General features: G+C 46.1%; 1 protein-coding gene across 3 annotated transcripts in view; it reads right to left on the bottom strand.

Annotated features, from left to right (window-relative positions):
- Positions 1-18,965, bottom strand: part of LOC140720353 (NACHT, LRR and PYD domains-containing protein 12-like) — a 44,606-nt gene that overhangs the window by 10,107 nt on the left and 15,534 nt on the right. For 2 of the 3 annotated variants that reach the window (XM_073035215.1, XM_073035214.1), the window contains 11 exons: positions 17,908-17,967; positions 16,135-16,192; positions 10,050-10,144; positions 9,137-9,303; positions 8,057-8,228; positions 7,910-7,960; positions 4,313-6,050; positions 3,191-3,277; positions 2,115-2,285; positions 1,789-1,959; positions 1,463-1,633 (listed from right to left, as the gene is read on the bottom strand). In XM_073035215.1, the coding sequence (XP_072891316.1) occupies positions 1,463-1,633; positions 1,789-1,959; positions 2,115-2,285; positions 3,191-3,277; positions 4,313-6,050; positions 7,910-7,960; positions 8,057-8,228; positions 9,137-9,303; positions 10,050-10,110 (2,789 nt within the window). In that variant the 5' untranslated portion in view covers positions 10,111-10,144; positions 16,135-16,192; positions 17,908-17,967. Of the gene's footprint in view, positions 1-1,462; positions 1,634-1,788; positions 1,960-2,114; positions 2,286-3,190; positions 3,278-4,312; positions 6,051-7,909; positions 7,961-8,056; positions 8,229-9,136; positions 9,304-10,049; positions 10,145-15,707; positions 16,079-16,134; positions 16,193-17,907; positions 17,968-18,965 lie in introns of those variants that run through there. The other variant, XM_073035216.1, reaches the window with a different exon arrangement.

The following is an 18,965-nucleotide window of genomic DNA, read 5'->3' as shown; positions in this document are numbered from 1 at the left end:
GTAAAATATGATTAGGAATAGTCAGCATGGCTTTGTCAAAGGCAGGTTGTGCCTTACGAGCCTGAATGATTTTGTTGAGGATGTGACTAAACACATTGATGAAGGTAGAGCAGTGGATGTAGTGTATATGGATTTCAGCAAGGATTTGATAAGGTAAACCATGCAAGGCTTATTGAGAAAGTCAGGTGGCATGGGATCCAAGAGGACATTGCTTTGTGGATCCAGAACTGTCTTGCCCACAGAAGGCAAAGTGGTTGTAGACAGGTCATATTCTGCTTGGAGGCCGGTGACCAGTGGAGTGCCTCAGGGATCTGTTCTGGGACCCTAGTCTTTGTGATTTTTATAAATGACCTGGATAAGGAAGTGGAGGGATGGGTTAGTAAGTTTGCTGATGACACTAAGGTTGGGAGTGTTGTGGACAATGTGGAAAGCTATCAGAGGTTACAACGGGACATTGATAAAATGCAAAACTGGGCTGAGAAGTTGCCCATGGAGTTCAACCAAGATAAGTGTGAGGTGTTTCATTTTGGCAGGTCAAGTATGATGGAAGAATATGGTATTTATTGTAAGTCTCGGCAGTGTAGAGGATCAGAGGGATCCTGGGGTCCCAGTTCATAGGTCACCCAAAGCTGCTACGCAGGTTGACTCTGTGGTTGAGAAGGCATACGGTGCATTGGCCTTCATCAGTCATGGGATTGAGTTTAACAGCCGAGAGGTAATGTTGCAGCTATATAGGACACTGCTCAGACCCCACTTCGAGTATTGTGCTCAGTTCTGGTTGCCTCACTACAGGAAGAAAACCACAGAAATGGTGCAGAGAAGATTTTCAAGGATAAATCAACAGGCCCGAAACGGTAGCTGCTCCTTTCAACAGATGCTACCTGACCTGCTGAGTTCATCCAGCTTGTTTGTACGTGTTGATTTGACCACAGCATCTGCAGTGTGCTTTGTGTTTACAAGGATGTTGCCTGGATTGGGGAGCATGCCTTATGAGAATAGGTTGAGAGAACTCGGGCTTTTTCCTTGGAGTTACGGAGGATGTGAGGTGACCCGATAGAGGTGTATAAGATGATGAGAGGCATTGATTGTGTGGGTAATCCGCGGCTTTTTCCCAGTGCAAAAATGACTTGCATGAGAATGCTTAGTTTTAAGGAGATGTCAGGGATAAGTTTTTTTTACGTAGAGTTTGTTGAGTGTGCGGAATATGCTGCTGGTGGTGGTGGTGGAGGCGGGTACGATAGGGTCTTTAAGAGACTCCAGGATGGCTACATGGAGCTTAGAAAAATAGAGGGCTGTGAGGAAAGCTTAGTTAGTTCTAAGGTTGGGACATGTTCAGCACAGCTTTGTGGGCCGAAGGGCCTGTATTGCGCTGTAGGTTTTCTTTGTTTCTACTGATCACATTAATGTTCAGTGTCAGACACCCAGTGACTGTAAACACAATGTCCCACAGTCTGGTACTTACCACAGTTTCTGTATTTTACACTCCGGGTTCCTCAGAGCCGCAGACACCAGTTTCACTCCTGCATCTCCCAGTTCATTCTCACTCATGTCCAGCTCCGTCAGTGATGTGTTTGTACTGAGAGCGGAGACGAGATCCTCGGCACCAGAATCTGTGAGACCGACATCCCTCAGCCTGGAGATGAGAGAGAGTGAGGGTGAAGGACACAGAGAGACAGGAGACGGTACAAATCCCCTGTGTTTATAAGTAACACAATTACTGATCACATTAATGTTCAGTGTCAGACACCCAGTGTCTGTGAACACAATCTCCCACAGTCTGATACTTACCCCAGTTTCTGCATTTTACACTCCGGGTTCCTCAGAGCCGCAGACACCAGTTTCACTCCTGAATCTCCCAGTTTATTATTACTCGGGTTCAGCTCCGTCAGTGCTGTGTTTGTAATGACAGCGGAGACGAGATCCTCGGCACCAGAATCTGTGAGACCAACATCGATCAGCCTGGAGATGAGAGAGAGTGAGGGTGAAGGACACAGAGAGACATGAGACGGTACAAATCCCCAGTGTTTATTAGTAACACAATTACTGTCCACATTAATGTTCAGTGTCAGACACCCAGTGACTGTAAACACAATCTCTCACAGTCTGGTACTTACTCCAGTTTCTGTATTTTACACTCTGGGTTCCTCAGAGCCGCAGACACCAGTTTCACTCCTGCATCTCCCAGTTTATTCTCACTCATGTCCAGCTCCGTCAGTGATGGGTTTGTACTGAGAGCGGAGGCGAGATCCTCAACGCCAGAATCTGTGAGACCGACATCCCCCAGCCTGGAGATGAGAGAGAGTGAGGGTGAAGGACACAGAGAGACAGGAGACGGTACAAATCCGCAGTGTTTAGATAGATAGATAGATACTTTATTCATCCCCATGGGGAAATTCAACATTTTTTTCCAATGTCCCATACACTTGTAGCAAAACTAATTACATACAATACTTAACTCAGTAAAAATATATGCATCTAAATCACTCTCTCAAAAAGCATTAATAATAGCTTTTAAAAAGTTCTTAAGTCCTGGCAGTTGAATTGTAAAGCCTAATGGCATTGGGGAGTATTGACCTCTTCATCCTGTCTGAGGAGCATTGCATCGATAGTAACCTGTCGCTGAAACTGCTTCTCTGTCTCTGGATGGTGCTATGTAGAGGATGTTCAGGGTTTTCCATAATTGACCGTAGCCTACTCAGCGCCCTTCGCTCAGCTACCGATGTTAAACTCTCCAGTACTTTGCCCACGACAGAGCCCGCCTTCCTTACCAGCTTATTAAGACATGAGGCGTCCCTCTTCTTAATGCTTCCTCCCCAACACGCCACCACAAAGAAGAGGGCGCTCTCCACAACTGACCTATAGAACATCTTCAGCATCTCACTACAGACATTGAATGACGCCAACCTTCTAAGGAAGTACAGTCGACTCTGTGCCTTCCTGCACAAGGCATCTGTGTTGGCAGTCCAGTCTAGCTTCTCGTCTAACTGTACTCCCAGATACTTGTAGGTCTTAACCTGCTCCACACATTCTCCATTAATGATCACTGGCTCCATATGAGGCCTAGATCTCCTAAAGTCCACCACCATTTCCTTGGTCTTGGTTTATCAGTAACACAATTACTGATCACATTAATGTTCAGTGTCTGACACCCAGTGACTGTAAACACAATCTCCCACAGTCTGGTACTTACCGCAGTTTCTGTATTTTACACTCCGGGTTCCTCAGAGCCGCAGACACAATTTTCACTCCTGCATCTCCCAGTTCATTCTCCCCAAGTCTAAACACAAACAGACAGATTGATGAACAAAGTGATTCAAACCGTGTGTCTGAGGGAATTTCTCTCACTCGGATATTTCAGGAAACATTAAACCTTTCAGTAAATCACTGTCAATGTCCCTCACTGACCAGCTGCAGAGTATTCACCGAATGTCAGTAATTTAGTTTGTTGGTGTGACCCTGTAATCTGCACATTTTCCCTGATGGTTAGAAAAGTGTTCCTGATGTGAGAGGATCGGGAGGGGCAGAGATGAAGGATGGGAGAAAGTCCCACAGTGAGGAAGATTTGTGAAAGTGTCGATGGGAGACGGTGGAAGAGTCCCCACCTGAGGAAAAGGGATGGGAAGACAGAATCTGCAGGAGGAAGGGGGATGAGGATTAGAGGTCACTCAGGAGGAAGAGGAATGAGGATGAGAAGTTCCACAGCATTATACCAAAGGGAAAAGATAATCCAATAGGATAAGAAGATCCAGAAATAGATTGTATGGGAGGTTTGTGTCTGAACTGAGGCCCACAATCGGGAGAGGAGATGTGCCCATGAGGTCTGGGTATCTGGTAGTGAGCACAGTCACACAGGTGGACTGATGGTGATAGTCACACACAGGGGAGGACAATCTCACAATTTTATTTCTTTCCTTCTCACTGGGACAGTCTGCTGATGGTCTCTTGTCCCTCACCGGGAAGTGGGTGTGAATCTCTGATCCACCTGCTGCAGTCAGTGTCGGTCTGGGTGTCAGTAACAGTGAGAAGGAACATTGTCAATGGATGTGTCACAGACAACGAGAAACACGGCCATTCCTGTGATTTACTACCATTAAACCAATGACCGTTGTTCACTGATCTGATGAAGTCTCCAACATCCCTTCACAAGGAGCCACAGAACCCTCCCGTCCTTGAGGAATTACTGACCGATCCCCTGGGCATTTGTCACCATTCTTCACAATTTGAATTACTGCAGTTTTAAGCAAATCCCTTTACATTGAAACAACACAATGGAACAGTTTCACAGTTCAGAGTGAGAGATAAATCAAGTTACCTCAACTCCTGGCACTTGTGCAGCCCGGGTCCCAACCGCTGGATTCCTTCACACTGAACGTGGCAGTTCCCCAGGTCGAGGTGTTTTATTGTATCACAGAGTCCGATGACATGAGACAGGACCACGCAGTCAATCGGGGTCAGTGTCATTCCACTGAATGAAAGTGTTTCCACAGATCCCAGTGCGGCCTGAGCCAGTCCACGATTCTGAGACTCAAACAGGTAGTGCAATGTGTTCAGGAGGCTCCTTTTACCCGCTTCACTCCATGTGTTTCCAATCTGGCGTTTAACCTCCTCCTTCACCCAGTCAATCACCCGGCAGGTTGTTCGATGAGGAAATCGACCCAGAAACTCCTCCAGGCCCCGAGCTGTCATTGGGTTGGAGAGACCAGCAACAAAACGGAGAAATACCTCAAATCGCCCATCTGTCGTGTAGTGAGCTTCAGTGAGGAGTTTCATAATATCTCTGCCATCTGAAATCAAGAATTGTGCGACTGCAGCTACAAACTCTTGGATGATGAGGTGTGGGAATGTGTACACCACGCTCCGGGCAGAATCCTCTCTCTCCAAAAGCTCCATCAGGAACCCGGACAGGAACTGGGAAGGCTGTAGATTGAACTTGATCAAATCTCCATCTGTAAACACAATCTTCTTCTCGGACACTCCTCTGAAGGCCATCTGACCAACCCTGAGTAACACATCACGGGGGTTCTCAGTCTCACGGCCGTGGTTTTTCAGGATGTTGTAAATATAGTAGGAGTACAGTTGGGTGATGGTCTTGGGAACTCGCTGCGGGTCCCTGACTCTTTGTGTGAAGAAGGGGCCCAGTGCCAGAGCGAGGATCCAGCAGTAGGAGGGGTTGTAGCTCATGGTGTACAGGATCTCGTTCTCCTTCACGTGTTTGAAAACAGCTTCCGCCACCGTCTGATCTTCAAAATGTCTGATGAAATATTCCTTCCGTTCATCACCAACAAATCCCAGGATCTCAGCCCAGACACTAATCTCTGCCTTTTCCAATAAATGTAACGCAGTGGGACGGGTGGTCACAAGCACTGAACACCCTGGGAGCAGCTTGTGCTGGATTAAACTGTACACAATGTCAGACACCTTGCACTTGAATTCAGGATCTGTGCATGTGGACCGAGGTTCTGTGTCTCTCTGACTGTCAGTAAAAACAATTTTGTCATTGAATTCATCCAAACCATCAAATATAAACAGCAATCCCTCTGGTTTCTTCCAGACCTCTCTCAGGATATTCCCAAAGTAAGGATACTGATCCAGAATCAGTTCCCTCAGGTTTATTCTGCAGTTAATGGAGTTTAAATCCCGGAATTTGAAACTGAAGACAAACTGGAACTGTTGGTATATTTTCCCCGTGGCCCAGTCATAAACAATCTTTTGTACCATTGTTGTTTTCCCGATCCCCGGGACTCCAGCCATTGCTGCCGAACTCCCAGATTTGGATTTACTCCGGGTAAAGCTGCTCTGGAACAACTGATCACTCCGGATTTTTTCCAGCTTTCCACGGAGATGTTTCTCTCTCCACTCCTCGTTGTCTCTGCCTCTTGCCACCAGCTCATGTTCCACCAGGCTCCGATCTCGAACAGTAGAAATGACCGTGAGCTCAGCGTATCGATCAACCAGCTGGAAAAACTTCACCTTTTCCCTCATCAGGATCGTGTTCACTCTCAGTGTTTCATTTTGTGCCCGCAGAGTCTCCTTGTGTTTCTGTTGAACATCTTCCATGGGAACAAACAGTGGACAAACTGTTAGATGCCTCAACTCTGAACTCAGTATCTAAGCACACGAGTTATCTCAAACCCATGGCATTAATGGATTCATCAATGGATGTTCGTACAGTAAAGTAAATTTGATTAAAAGACCCCTGACTGGACAGAGAGGCCTGGTCTAGGTAAACACCAGATCATCTCATTTCCACATTAACTGTGCTGTAAATGTGAGTACTTCCCTGGTAGTTTACTGACCCCCGACTGTCCCGTACTGGACAACATCCCACTACTGCCACAAATATCATTGTTCCTGTGGAAGAAACTTTTAATCCCCTGTGTTGATGTGGTGTATAGACATAGCAAAGAGGGTAGTGGGAATTCTACCAAAGGAACAGGTCAGGGAATCACAGCTTCCCCCTCCTAGCATCACTGATTCAAAATGCAAAGAGGCAGATTTGCTGATCAGCACATGCACTGTGGGTGGCTGGTTGGGGTGTGCGGGATCTCAAAATGTGTTTGAACCCTTTCATGGATGTGTGGGGTCTTGCAATGTGCCTGGACTCTGTATGGGGCTCTCACAGTGTGACAGCATACTATCGGGATGTGTGGATTCTCACAGCGTGAAAGGGGTGTGTGGGATCTCATACTGTGTCAGGAACCTGTTAGGGTTGTGTGGGATCTCACAGTGTGTCAGGACCCTGTCAGTGGTGAAAGCAATAACAGACGACAGAGTCCTGAACAGCTTGAAAACATCCTCTGTTACCATTTGAAAATTAACGTCCTTGGAATTTGTTCTTGGAAATGAGACAGGCTGAATGAACGTTGCGGCCTTATATTTCTGTTCAAGGGCTTTGAGTAATCAGTTAAAGCATGGACTACTGTGAGATTAATAATCTTTACGATATCTGTCTTTCCTTCGCCCTCTCCTCTGTTGAATGTGCAGTTGAGTGGTCCAACTCAGTCCGCGATGATGAAGCCTCACAATCTCTTGAGCCCAAGAGATTCCAGTTGCATTTTCGGAGACACAATGTGCAAACGGATGTAGTGACCTTCCCATCCAGACGGTCACAATTTAATTAATTGCAATATTATTTATAGATATTTTCAGTCCTTTCCACCTTTTTGCTGCAATCCCACAACCCTCGGTTTCTCTGTCCTAATTCCCATCTCTTACCCTTCCACCGTGTCCACACAACACAGACACATATGAATTTCAGCTGAGGATTTTGTCTCTGATCTCCCCCTCACTAACATTGTTTCCTGATGGAATTCCAGGATTACTGAGTGGGAAATTGAGCTGGATAATTTCAGCAGAGTTGGCACTAAGGGGTTGCAAATGTGGAGCGAGTGGGGTTCATATGCTGCTCTGGGATTAAACAGACTAGTTGGGGTGTTACCTGCTTTTCTCATTAAATGGATGCTGTCATGCTTATTCTGTGACGAGAACTTCAATGGATTCCCAATTCTAAACAATTATAACCTGTAGGATCTGAGGGAGTTTAGAAATGTGGTTCAGGATGAGGGTGTTGGGTTGGGTGGTTGTAGGGATATTATTTCATTTTTCAGAGAGAGAAATTTTCCATAGTTTCGCTCCTCAGATTGCCCTCTTCTCCATTCTGACCTCGGTAGGGGGACCTGTCTTTGCAGAACCCATAGAGGAGTGATCCCTTTCAGCAAAGCCTCCAACTCTCTGCGTGCTTCCTCATAACGTCCTGTGAAAACTCTCCCTCCAGCAAACATTTTTCCATGTGTCTCACTGTGTGCTGTGACATGGTGGAACATTTACCTGATCAAATCCTCCTGGCTCAGCAACGATAGGTCCCTACACAACATCAACCTTCGGTGGAAACAGTAGTTTCTTCACTTACCTTTCAGCTCCCTGGGAATCTCCGGTACGGGTTGATGGACCGGAACACAACCTGTTCAGATTTAAAATAATTTTACACGTTTCAATTCCTCAAATTTTAAGTATGTAATATTTGAATCCAAAAGTAAATTAATATCTGATATCTCACCATGTTCCTGTATTTCTTTCAGTATTTCGTCCAACTTTGGGACACCAATCTGCATTTTCACAAAGGTTTCCCACATCACCCTCCGGGCGCGGGAGCCTTTCTCCATCACCAGGCTCAGGAGGAGTTTAGAACTGTCCGCCCGCTCTCCCTTATCAGTGAGATCAGAGATTTTCTGTGAAGAGTAACAGTGAACTTACTGGGGACTGACAGATTCACACAGAGAATGACAAGTAAATGATGTGCTCTGTAACGGGATTACACTGAGCAGTCACCCGGACGAGTGCTGATCCTGTCTGGACATGGACTGTACATTCTGAGTGCAGAGCACACGGAGGGACATTCACCGTGAACCTGGTCCACCAGTCAATGAGATCCTGGCTGATCTGTGATCGCTTCATTGACGTGGCTCCAAATCCATAAATAATTCCTCACCGGATTTGACCGTGTAAAACAGAAATCAGAAAATAACGATCACAAATGAAGAAAGAAAACAGGAGGGCTTTAGTAACAGAGTGAGTTGCAGAGGAGTTTCAGAAAATATGATGTGATTCATCTCCTCAGTCCGCCAGTGTCCAACATGACAGCGGATTACCGGCTGACACCTGATGCCTTTCCTTTGCCTTTTCCAGTGGAGGTTTATTCAGTGATTACACATTACAACATGGCAGTATTCCCCGATTCACACTGTTCGCAGTTACAGATTGATACACTATCATCTCCACTCAGATCAGAACACATTCAAGCTCCTGTGGCACCCACAGATGATGTCCCAGTTCTCATGGTCATCCTGCCATCATGCTGCACGTTCTTCACAAACCAAAACTTCCTGTAATATTTCAATTTAATACTTCAAGCCCACACAACTCAACTCGCTTTGAATATTGAGGGGATACCCACCAGTCCGCAGGGCCTTTTCACCCCTTTCTATCACTGGTTCAGATTCACATTTTTGTGATTGTATGTAAAGTATTTATTTCCCAGTTGTTCTTTTATCTAATATAATATCTGATGAGTCAGAGTTCCGGCACCCATCAGTCTTGTGATGTGCAAAAATTCAAACTCATTCTCCCTCCCGCTCACCCGATGTTCCTCTCCACTGAACTGATTCTCGGCCGTTAACGCCAGGCTCACTCCGTGCACCCCTCCTTCCATCGCCTGCTTCAGCCTGTCCCGGTAGAAATCCGTCAACTGCAGCAGCTGGAAATCGTCCCTGCTCGCCAGGAGCTCGGTGATCACTGAGCCTGGACCTGTGACGGAAAATGGGGAAAATTAACGTCATTATCAAACTCCTATTGGGCAGCAACTTTCTCTCTAGAACCTAAAGGTGCTGTGCCAGGTCAGCAAACACAGACCGAAATATATATGCAAACATGAGGAAATCTGCAGATGCTGGAAATTCAAGCAACACACACAAAAATGCTGTGAACGCAACAGGCCAGGCAGCATCTATAGGAAGACGTACAGTCGACATTTCGGGCCGAGACCCTTCGTCAGGACTAACTGAAAGAAGAGATAGTAAGAAATTTGAAAGTGGGGGGAGAGGGGAAGATCCGAAATGATAGGAGAGAGGATCATGGGACGGGAGGCCTTGAGAGAAAGAAAGGGGGACGGGAGCCCAGAGGGTGGAGAGCAGGCAAGGAGTTATAGTGAGAGGGACAGAGGGAGAAAAAAGTGGGAGAGAGAAAAAAAAGGGGAAAATAACAATAAATAAATAAATAAATAAATAAGGGATGGGGTATGAAGGGGAGAAGAGGCATTAACGGAAGATAGAGAAGTCAATGTTTATGAACGGAAGGAGGGGCATTAATGGAAGTTAGAGAAGTCAATGTTTATGAAGGGGAGGGGGGTGACTTTAACTTCTGTTGATACCCCTTCTCTGTCATCTCTCTCAACCCAGTCCCTTCACAAATACTTTGTGAATTGCGGATATTGAATTAAACCCAAACACGGAGTCAAGACAACATTTATAAATGACAATGATCTGCTGGCATACCCGTGTCCTTTCCCGATGCTGACGTCACTGGAATTCCTCCACTGCTCGCTCTGTTATCCATTTTGAGGACAGTTCTGGTCAGATTCTGCCGCTTTCTAACAAACAAAATTAACAGGATGCTCAGACATTATTTGAGGTGTAAATGAGAACGCTATTTGTTTTTTTAACTGAGTCGCACTCTTCCAGCATCTTGGGCATATTCACCGAATACTTGACATGGCCTGATCTACCTGCGGCCATCGACCCACAGTCACACAATGCCCATTTCCGCGCTCTCCATGGATTGTACACTAAGCCAGGATTTTCCAGGGTATCTACTTGCTATATTGCAGACAATTCCCTTTTAGGAACCAATCTTGTGTCCTGGACCGGGGTTGATGTGTCAACAGAATGGCAAGCCAGGTTGAGCAGATAGTGGCCACTGCCTTGGTCCTCCTACCACTGGTGGCGCTATGGTGAGTAATCAGAATCAGAATCAGACTTTAATCGCCAAGTACCTATGCACATACAAGGAATTTACTTCCGGCAGATGTTGTCTCTCTGCTCATAACAATAATAATGATAAATATAAATGAAAATATAGATTATACATACAGGTAGTGCAATCCAAGTAATAGTTAGCCGACAGTTAACTGGCAGTTAACTGTTCAGCAAAGTGACCGCAGTAGGGAAAAACTTCTCCAGTGCCTATTAGTCTTAGTCTGGAGGGATTTGAGTGTGGGGTGAAACATTTCTGCTGACCAATGGGACATCTATTCCTCTCATCACTGAGTTATACAGTTTTCTCAGTCTCACCTGATTCCCACCATCTCCTTTCAGTTTAACATCATCTGGCATTGACACTTCTGGCAATACACGCTTTGGGTCTATATAGAAACCCTCTGACACCCTGAACAATGCAAAATCACCCATAACTTTGCAACATTTTGTCCTGAAGCACTATAGTTTCTCCAGCAGGATGTTAAGAGCATAATTTTTGCCTAATCTCCGGTCCAGATTTCTTTGAGTATTCTGATTGCTATTATCAGAGTTACATGATGCTGTTAAACACAATGTAGCCCGCCATACATCCAAAAGAGCAAGCTGATGAAAGCGTATATAAAATAAATAAACAAAATACTGGAATTATTCAACAAACGGTTTAAAAATAAGGCAGCAATATCCAGCGGGCAGCGGAGTGAGAGGCAGCAGAGTGAAAGGGCTTTGGCTCAATGGGCCTCAGTGGTAACAGGACGAGGTGAGGCAGTTGTTGATTGCAAAAGGAAGTAGAATGTGTGTGAGGCCAGTTTTCTGTGGATGGTGTCAGTTGTGGGAGGTCCCGGAGTCTCCCGGTGTCCCGGACAGCCACATCTGCACCAGGCGCATCGAGATGCAACTCCCAAGGGACTATATTAGGGAACTGGAGATGCAGCTTGATGACGTTCATCTGGTCAGGGAGAGTGAGGAAGTGATAGAGAGGAGTTACAGACAGGAGGTCACTCTGGGGCCACAGGGGACAGAGAAATGGGTCACAGTCAGGAGACAGAAAGGGAAGAGTCAGGTACTGTGGTTGTACCCCTTGACAATAAGTACTCCTGTTTGAGTACTGTTGGGGGGTGGGCAGACAGCCTACCTGGGGAAGCGACAGTGGCTGTGCCTCTGGCACAGAGTCTGACCCTGTGGCTCAGAAGGGTAGGGAAAGGAAGAGGAAGGCAGTAGTGATAGGGGACTCTATAGTCATGGGGTCAGACAGGCGATTATTTGGACGCAGGAAAGGAACTCCGATGGTAGTTTGCCTCCCAGGTGCCAGGGTCCGGGATGTTTCTGATCGTGTCCAAGATATCCTGCAGTGGGAAGGAGAACAGCCAGAGGTCGTGGTACATATTGGTACCAAGGACATAAGTAGGAAAAGGGAAGAGGTCCTGAAAGAAGACTACAGGGAGTTAGGAAGGAAGTTGAAAAGCAGGACCTCAAAGGTAGTAATCTCAGGATTACTGCCTGTGCCATGTGACAGTGAGAATAGGAATAGAATGAGGTGGAGGATAAATGCGTGGCTGAGGGAATGGAGCAGGGAGCAGGGAATCAGATTTCTGGATCATTGAGACCTCTTTTGAGGCAGGTGTGACCTGCACAAAAAGGACGGGTTGCACTTGAATCCCACGGGGACCAATATCCTAGCGGGCAGATTTGATAGAGCTGTTGGGGAGGGTTTAAACTAGTTTGGCAGGGGGAGGGGTGGGAATCAGAATGTGAGTGCAGGGATTAAGGTAGAAGGACAAGAGCATGATGCTAAGAGTTCTGAGTTGATGAGAAAGGACAGACAGGGGGACGAAACATAATTGTAGCCAGTTAAAGGGGTTGAAATGTGTGTATTTCAATGCTAGGAGTATTAGGACTTTGAGCATTGATTAGTACATGGAACTACGATGTTGTGAACGTTACTGAAATTTGGTTGGAGGAAGGGCAGGATTGGATGATGCAGGTCCCGGGGTTAATGTGCTTTAAAAGGAATAGGATGGGAGGTAGAAAAGGTGGGGGTGGGGGGAGTCGCATTGCTGGTCAGGGATAGTATCATGGCTATAGAAAGGGAGGACGCTGCAGAGGGAGTGTCCACTGAGTCGTTCTGGGTGGAAGACAGAAATAGGAAGGGATCAGTCACCGTGCTGGGAGTAGTCTACAGGCCCCCAAATAGCCCTTGGGACACCGAGGACCAGATAAGTAGGAAGATTTTAGAATGGCACACAAAATACTGGGTAGTAGTTAAGGGTGATTTCAACTTCCCTCATATTGACTGGCACCTCTTGAGTGCAAGGGGGATAGATGGGGCTGAATTTGTTAGGTGTGTTCAAGAAGGATTCCTGACACAGTATGTGAACCAGCCGACGAGAGGAGAGGCTATACTGGATCTAGTTCTCGGTAATGAACCTGGTCAAGTGACAGGCCTCTTGGTGGGGGAGCATCTTGGTGAGAGTAACCACAACTCCCTTAGCTTCAGCATAGCTATGGAAAGGGATAAAATCAGATGAAATGGTAAAGTGCTTAACTGGAAGTAGATAAGAATTGCCCACTGAGTGTAGACATCCATAATTTTAACAACTGCCAGTGAGATTTACTACAGGATTTTTTATTTTAAATATCACTGCCAGATATACACCATCTTTGCTCACAAAATTACACAGAATAAAAAAAAACACACATCCGTAAATCCAGGCAATTTTCTGGACAATATTGAACTGGTGGAAACTCTAGAAATACCATCGTGACAAGTGGGGTATTGAAACACCGTAACAACCCGATTTTACCATGTTAAATTATCCCATGACTATTGTAACGTTGTCCTTTTAACGTACATTTTCTATCTCCCGTTGTAATTTTCAGACCACGTCATTACTACTGTGTGGGGATCTGTATATAATCCCCATCAGGGTCTTTGACCCCTTGCAGTTTCCTAGCTCTACCCACAATGATTCAAGACCTTCCTACCCTATGTCACTTCTTTCTAATGATTTGATTTCATTTTCTGCCGACCTGCCTGTCCTTTTGATACAGTGTGTACCTTTGGATGTTAAACTCCCAGCCGTAATATTCTCTCAGCCACGATTCAGTGACGCCCATGATGTCATGCATGCCAATCTGTAACTTTGCTGTGTTCGTCTACCTTATTCCATATACTGCTCGCCTTCAACTGTAACACTCAGTCCTGTACTCTCCATTTCCCATTTTGCCTGCCTTTTATGTTGCAACTCATCCCATTGACTGCAGTTTTGCCCTATCATCAGCTTCGCCTTTCTAGCAGTATCACTGTACACTGCCTCTGTTTGTGAACCAACGACCCCATTCTCAGCATTATAACTCCAGTTCCCATCCCTCTGCAAAATTAGCCCTCCCGAGTCATTACAGAAAACCTGCACGCAAGGATATTGGTTCCCCTGGGATTTTGGTGTAACTTATTACTTTTGTACAGGTCATACCTTGCCCAGACAAGATCCCAATCGTCCATATATTTGAACCTCTGCCTTCTGCACCAGTTCCTCAGCCACTGCCAAATCATTCTATTCTTGTCCTTGCTGGCACGTGGCACAGCAGGCAATTCAGAGATTACTGCGCTGTAGGTCCTGTTTCTCAGCTTTCTATCTGGCTTCCTGTATTATCTCCCAGGAACCCCTTCATTTTTCCTGCCCATGTCATTGGTGCCAATATACACCAAGACATCTGGCTGCTCACCCACCCCCTATAGAATGCCATGGACCCGATTTGAGACATCCCTAACCCTGTCACCTGGGAGGCAACATACATCTAGAATCTCCTCTCTGTTCCTCTGACTATGTAATCTTTTATACCCACTGTAGACCTCTTCACTTCTGTTCCCTTCCGATCCAGAGACAACAGAGGTTGTGCTTCCAGCTGATAGGTCGTCCCTCTCACTTGGTGTATACTCAAAGTGGTATACTTATTATTGAGGGGCGCGTCTACGGTGCTAGTCTGCACTGGCTGCTCATTATGCTTCCTTTTGCCGACAGTCACCAAGTTACTCTCCTCCTGCAACCTAGGGTTGACTAACTCCTTGTATCTCCGAACTGAAAATTAAACCATACCATTACCCAAGAAGAGTGTGGTTAAATTCCTCAATGACTATCGCCCAGTGGCGCTTACATCCGCAGTTGAAGTGTTTTGAGAGGCTGGTGTTGAAGCATATCAGCTCCTGTCTGAATGGTGACAGGGATCCACTCCAATTTGTCTACTGAAACAACAGATCTACAGCACATCTTCTACGTCTTCAGTGATCAACGTTAATCCTGAATTGTAAAGCACTTGAGCCAGATCGCTTGACAGTACAATTCCCCTGATGAGGTTGTTGGAAAGGAGAGGAGAGAGAGATACCACTTCTACCTCTTCCAACGATTCTGAGTGAGGCACACAGAAATCAGTATTTACTGACAATTACCTTTATTGTTCAAACTAACAAATACGTGAATTCATACATTAAATACCTTGTGCGCACAACTGCTAAGTACCCCTGACTCTCTTGGATAGTCAAAGAATAGCAAAGGTATTACCTGGGTGGAGGAATTTACACTGGCCAGGCGCTCCTTGTTCCTCGTGGTCCCGACTAACTCTCCATGTGCTTCACGCAGGTCTCTCTCTCTCTGACCATCACTCTGCCTGTTCTCCATCTCCCTCTGGTGCTCCCCTTTCTTTCTCCCTTGGCCTCCCATCCCATGATCCTTTCCCTTCTCTAGCTCTGTATCCCTTCTGCCAATCACCTTTCCGGCTCTCAGCTTCACCCCACCCCCTCCAGTCTCCTATCATTTCGCATTTTCCCCTTTCCCTCCCACTTTCAAATCTCTTACTATCTTTCCTTTCAGTTAGTCCTGACGAAGGGTCTCGGCCCGAAACGTCGACAGTGCTTCTCACTATAGATGCTGTCTGGCCTGCTGCGTTCCACCAGCATTTTGTATGTGTCTCTCTGTCAAACCTTCTTTTGATCTCCCACCTACCCACACACTTCTGATAGAAGGGAAACAACACTGCAGGCGGTGATCCACAACATGTCTCACCAACCAACTATATAATGGAACCATCATATCTTTACACCCCTCCCCACTTCTACCCCCACCCCGCTATAAACTGCAGTGTGAGTAGTTCTCATAATTTTGCCCTCTCCCAACAGCTACCTACCGAAATGTCGTAAAGGGCAGACAGATAGTGTCGATCACGCCTGCGATGGAATAAGCAAAGCGAATCCTCAGTTCCCCCAGTCAGGGATCAGTAAATCCCCGAGTATGGACGGATCGGATTCCTGCCATTGCAAGCAGTATCCCGGGGACAGTTCCGAGATGCGGGAAGCTCGCACCTCCCGAGCCTTTGCTGATGATTCGGAGCTGGGTTGAAAGTGCGGCGATTCCAGTAGCACTATCAGCTGCCCCGGTTCCCCGCGGGACATGCACAGGAAGCCGATGCATGAAATTAGCTGAAGGGAATTATTAATTCTTTCAAAAGCGATTCGCTACAGTTCAATTGTTGAAGAACCGAATAAGTTCTCAGTCTCATTTAAGTGGCTAACTGCCTTTATGATGTTTATATATCAGTATATACTGCTCCTTACCTTGTACCGCGGCTCCTGGTTCTGTTACCACCCTGTCCCAGTAGCTGTGTTACGGGTTCTGTAAGTAATGAACACACCCTGGTTAATGTTCAGTCAGCTCCTGGTGATAATCATTAACTAAACCCACAGCCTTATCAGCGGTTTACTCCGTGTCCTATTCCTTAGCACAGGGTACGTTCTGTCTCCAAACAAACATCTCCATGGAGATGAAATGTGATCTCAGTGATTTTGAGAGTGGAATGATTGTCGGTGCCGGAGGGTGCAGTTTGAATATCGCAGGAACTGCTGAACTCCTGGGATTGTCCCGTTCAACAGTCTCAGTTTTGCGGAGAATGGCGCGGAAGAAGATCAGTGAGTGGCAGTTCTGAGAGCGAAAATGCCTTGTTAGTGAGAGAGATCGAATGGGAAAAGCAAGATTGGTTCAATCTGCCGGGAAGATGACAGTAACTCAAATAACCACGCTGCAAATGCATTGTGCAGAGAGGCGTCATTGGACGTGTAACATGTCGAACATTGAAATGGACGGGCTACAGATGTAGAAAACCACGGACATACAATCAGTGGCCGCAGTATTAGGTACGGGACATGCACAGTGCCCAGTGATATGTGTTTTTGTCAGCCAGAAATTGCTAATGGGAAATTTAATTACATTGGCATCCCGCATTCACTGTGACCAACGCAGACCTGACTGTGATCTCGGCTCACCAATCCTGCCTCTCACCTATAACATCTCATTCATTTGTGTATCAAGGGCCACCACACTGCAGGATTACAATATTAACTGAAAGACTCTCCTTCTGCTGAATATTGAGGACGGTCATTCCCATGACACACTTGACCCAGAGAGAGAGAGAAAACATCTCAACTGTCTTCAACTGGCGGTGCCTGGTTTCAGATCCTCACACAACAGGAACTATTTTGTCCACGTCCCTGTCAAACTCCGCAGCATACTTTATGTCTCATCGAATTTCCCACTCATTTGACCAAATTTCCGCAGAAACAATCATGTACATTGTTATTTTTTTTAAAAACTGTACTGTATACAAGCAGGTCTCCCCTGTTTTATGTAACACCACAAGTCAAGATGACAACATATTCCTCATAGAAAAACTCACAGGGGCAGATATCTGTCTGGTAAACCTTCCTTTCATTTCCCACCTACCCACTCACATCTGACAGAAGGGAAACAACACTGCAGACGGTGATCCACAACAGGTCTCACCAACCGACTATATAATGGAACCATCAACTCCTTACACCACCTTCCCCCACGACCACCCCCCGCCCCGGCTGTAATCTCCAATGTGGGTGGTTCCATACTTTTGACCACCAACCGAAATGCCATCTAGGATGGGCAGATAGTGTCAATCCCGCCAGTGAAGGAATAAACAAAGCGAATCCTCGGTTCCCTCGGTCGGGGATCAGTAAATCCCCGAGTGTGGACGGATTGGCCTCCTGCTTCTGCAAGCAGTAGCCCGGGGACAGTTCCAAGATGCGGGAAGTTCGCATCTTCCGAGCCTTTGCTGATGATTCGGAGCTAAGTTGAAAGAGTGGCGATTCCAATAGCACTATCAGCTGTCCCGGTTCCCCGCGGGACATGCACAGGAAGACGATGCATTCAATTAGATGAAGGGAATTCTTAATTCACTTAAAAGTGATTTGCTACGGTTCTAATGTCAATCAACTTAATACATTATCAATCTCATTCAATTGTTCATTTAAGTGGCTAACTGTTTTTGTGATGTTTATATTTCAGTATATAGAGCTTCTTACCGTGTACAGCGGCTTCAGGTTCTGTTACCACCTTGTCCCAGTGAGGTTGTGTTACGGGTTCTGTAAGTAATGAACACACCCTGGTTAATGTTCAGTCAGCTCCTGGTGATAATCATTAACTAAACCCACAGCTTTACCAGTGGGTCTCTCCCTCTATCCTGTTCCTTAGTACAGGGTATGTTCTGTCTCCAACAAACATCACCATGGCGATGAAATGTCTCAGTGATTTTGAGAGTGGAATGTTTGTTGGGGCCAGACGGTGCAGTTTTATAGACAATAGACAATAGGTTCAGGGGTAGGCCATTCGACCCTTTGAGCCAGCACCACCATTCAATGTGATCATGGCTGATCATCCACAGTCAGTACCCTGTTCCTGCCTTCTCCCCATATCCATTGACTCTGCTGTCTTTAAAAGCTCTATCTAAATCTTTCTTGAAAGCATCCGGAGAACTGGACTCCACTGTTTTCTGAGGCAGAGCATTCCATAGATCCACAACTCTCTGGGTGAAAAAGTTTTTCCTCAACTCTGTTCTAAATGGCCTACCCCTTATTCTTAAACTGTGGCCTCTGGTTCTGGGCTCCCACAACATCGGGAACATGTTTCCTGCCTCTAGTGTGTCCAATCCCTTAATAATCTTATATGTTTCAATCAGATCCCCTCTCATCCTTCTAAATTCCAGTGTTCCAGTGAAAACACTGTCATTCAAGCGTGAAGAAAGTTTAACTCTTTGTGGTACAGAGAAGAGCGATAGAACCAATGACGCGATGTAAAATCCATTAGCTGGAGTCTCAAAGGTCGACTGTTCTTTTCTCCATAGACGTTGCCTGGCCTGCAGAGTTCCTCCAGCATTTTGTCTGTGTTACACAAATTTCCAGCATTTACTGAATTTCTCTTGTTTGAGAGAGATCAGTGATGGGTCACTGCCCCGTGGGATATTTCACATCTCACTACCGGGGTAAAAGATGCTTTCTGCTCGCACTCAGTAGAAACCACCCAGGAGAGTATTTCTGGTTGACGGCAAAGACGTCATTTCTCTTAATCCATTTGGACAGTAACT

Source organism: Hemitrygon akajei, unplaced genomic scaffold (assembly GCF_048418815.1).
Source record: "Hemitrygon akajei unplaced genomic scaffold, sHemAka1.3 Scf000041, whole genome shotgun sequence".
NCBI classification, from domain to species: Eukaryota; Metazoa; Chordata; class Chondrichthyes; order Myliobatiformes; family Dasyatidae; genus Hemitrygon; species Hemitrygon akajei.
Note: the sequence above shows the minus strand (reverse complement) of the source record. Positions and strands in the feature narration are given on the sequence as shown.